Below are 2,485 nucleotides of genomic sequence, written 5' to 3' on the forward strand. Positions count from 1 at the left end.
GCTGCACTCCAGCCTGGGGGAGCTGTCCACCATCAGGGAGACCAGCCGCACCAGCACCTTGCAGAGCCTGACCCCGCAGCCCAGCATGAGGGCCTCCCCCGTCAAAATGGTCAAAATGCCGCAGGTCCCCGAGGTGCGGATCACCGCCCCGGGGCCCGCGGCCGAGGACCTGGGGGACTCCACCGCCTCCATCCAGAGCTTCGAGTTCACCGGGGTGCCGCCCATGGGCCCCGGGCTGCCCGGGGACCCCCTGAGGCTGATGGTGTTCCCCTCGGGGGAGGGGACGCCTCCCCGAGGCCCCAGTCCCCAGACTGTCTTAGCCCCAGCTGAGCAAGACCTGTTCCCGTTCGCCCCCGAGGAAGACCCTTTTGCGAACGACGCGTTCCCCAAAAGGTGGAGCCTCCCGGGGTTCCTGGAGTCCAGCCACACCTCCCTGGAGGGCCGAGGGCCGGAGCTCGCCAACCCCGAGCCGCCTCCGTTGCTCGACCCGGAAACGTCCTCCGAGACCAGTGGCATCAACTTCGTGGCTGGCCCGCGAGCCTCCTCCGACCTGCTGTATTTGATGGAAACTCTGGACACCAAGGAAACGGACATCGTAGAATTTAACAACGAGCGCACGGACGGGTCGCCCGGAGGAAAGCCAGCGAGCGCCAGGACCTAGTGCTCGTCTCCATCCTCCCCTTCCCTGAGGTTCAGCATGAGTTGCAGGACATGCCAAGGACTGGTCAGTTTCTAGACAGCAATCACACTGTATAAGCTATTTAAAACTCTGAAGGGCATTATGATCCGGACGTTTTCAACTAAGAAAATCCAGCACATCTGCATCATCCACCACCGCGGGGCTTCCACGGACGCTACCCTGACCGCAGTGATGTATCTTAACCAAATAAGGAGCCTTGAATACATATATGACTTATAAACCCATAGATTGTCAGCTTTGGGAAGCACCTTAGAGATCATAACACAACCCCCTGGCTTTGCCAATAGGAAGACAAAGAACTCCCTATTTGTTTCCTTTTCTTCTTCTTTTCTTCAATTATAAAGACAGGGAGATGGCTCGTAAAATGCCTCAAAAGCTGCCTTCTAATGATGAGCTTTTGTTTGAGGCTTTCCCACCATTTCACTCCCACCTTCTAACCTATTATTATCATCGCTTCCATGTTCTTAAGCTTCAGCTTCATCTCCCATTTCCTCTTCTCCTTTCACCGCTTCATTTTTCTCTGTTCCCACTTTACTCTCCCATCTTTCTCTAGTTCCCTCCTTCCTAGTCTTGCTCCTTCCCTAATACTCCACTCTGTCCCACCTTGCAGGTTATAGTATTTGCACCTGCCAACTCGGTTGCTTACTTTTTGCCATGATTTTCCAAATGTGAGGCACTGGCAACGCCTCCCACAGAATAACCGAAGATGTCAACAAATCCACTTGACACACTTCCAGCCCCTCGGCGGAGAGGGTGGGAGTCCATGGAAGCCCGCACCCTGGGCAGCCATGGCCGTTTCTCTCCACCTCCACTCTGAGGCCTGGAACACTGGACAAAACTGAAGTCAAGATGGGCATGAGACTTAAATAACCACATGCTATGGAACCAAAGAATACCAAAGCTTGAACGTGTTTAACTCGAACTCTTAGAGCCAAAATCCCAAACTTGTCACAGCGTGGGACCAGTTACTGTGTCTGCCAGGTTGTTTGGGATGAGGTAGGATGTTGGAGCTGGGAGGTTTAGGGGGTCCAGGACTGCACCATGGGGATGGGACTGGGACTCACTCACTCCAAGGAGCTCTTGGGGTGGCTGCCAGTGGGGGGCTCCCAATTTTGTCTGGAAAGGCATGTCTTATGAGTGCTGCTCTCACTATTTCTGTCATGTGATGAAGCTTGACTACATAAGGTTTAAGAAATAAAATAACCCTAATAGCCACCATGTACTGAGTGCTCACAGTGTTCCAGGCAGCAGCACGGAAAGTTCACAGATGACCTCACTAATCCTCACAGGAATCTTATGAGCTGATATACTATCGTCTCCATTTTCAAGATGAAGATACCAGAGGCTTTGGAGAGGTAAAATAATTTGACTGAAACCACATAGCCAGGGAGTGCAGGGCTCAGATTCAAACCCAGGTTTTTGACTCAGGAGCCATACTCTTAGCCGGTGAGCTCCCTCCCTGTGCTGTGCCATCTGCAAGGCCCTGAATCTGCCAGCAATTTTGCCCAGAACGCCGGAGGGAGGGTGCCCTGAGAGAACCATGCTTGTGTTTCTCCAGCCTTGGAGGCCTCCTTCGGTCCTCCCTGCTGAAGTCTACCTTCATCTTTTTGGGTTTTTTTAAATATATTTTTATTGATTTCAGAGAGGGAGGGAGAGAGAGATAGAAACATCAGTGATGAGAGAGAATCATTGATCAGCTGCCTCCTGCACGCCCCACACTGCAGACTGAAACCCGGGCATGTGCCCTGACCGAGAATCGAACCGTGACCTCCTGGTTCATAGGTC

At 53.0% G+C, this 2,485-nt stretch overlaps 1 protein-coding gene across 1 annotated transcript in view; it reads left to right on the forward strand.

Annotated features, from left to right (window-relative positions):
• The window catches only part of BEST3 (bestrophin 3), a 42,450-nt gene extending 40,232 nt beyond the window's left edge, over positions 1-2,218 (forward strand). The window contains exon 11 of the mRNA XM_005856754.2: positions 6-2,218. Within this exon, the coding sequence (XP_005856816.1) occupies positions 6-661 (656 nt within the window). The 3' untranslated portion in view covers positions 662-2,218. The remainder of the gene's footprint in view (positions 1-5) is intronic.
• The last annotated feature ends 267 nt before the right edge of the window (positions 2,219-2,485 follow it).

The sequence above is a fragment of the Myotis brandtii genome, unplaced genomic scaffold (genome assembly GCF_000412655.1).
Source record: "Myotis brandtii unplaced genomic scaffold, ASM41265v1 scaffold1044, whole genome shotgun sequence".
Taxonomy (NCBI): domain Eukaryota; kingdom Metazoa; phylum Chordata; class Mammalia; order Chiroptera; family Vespertilionidae; genus Myotis; species Myotis brandtii.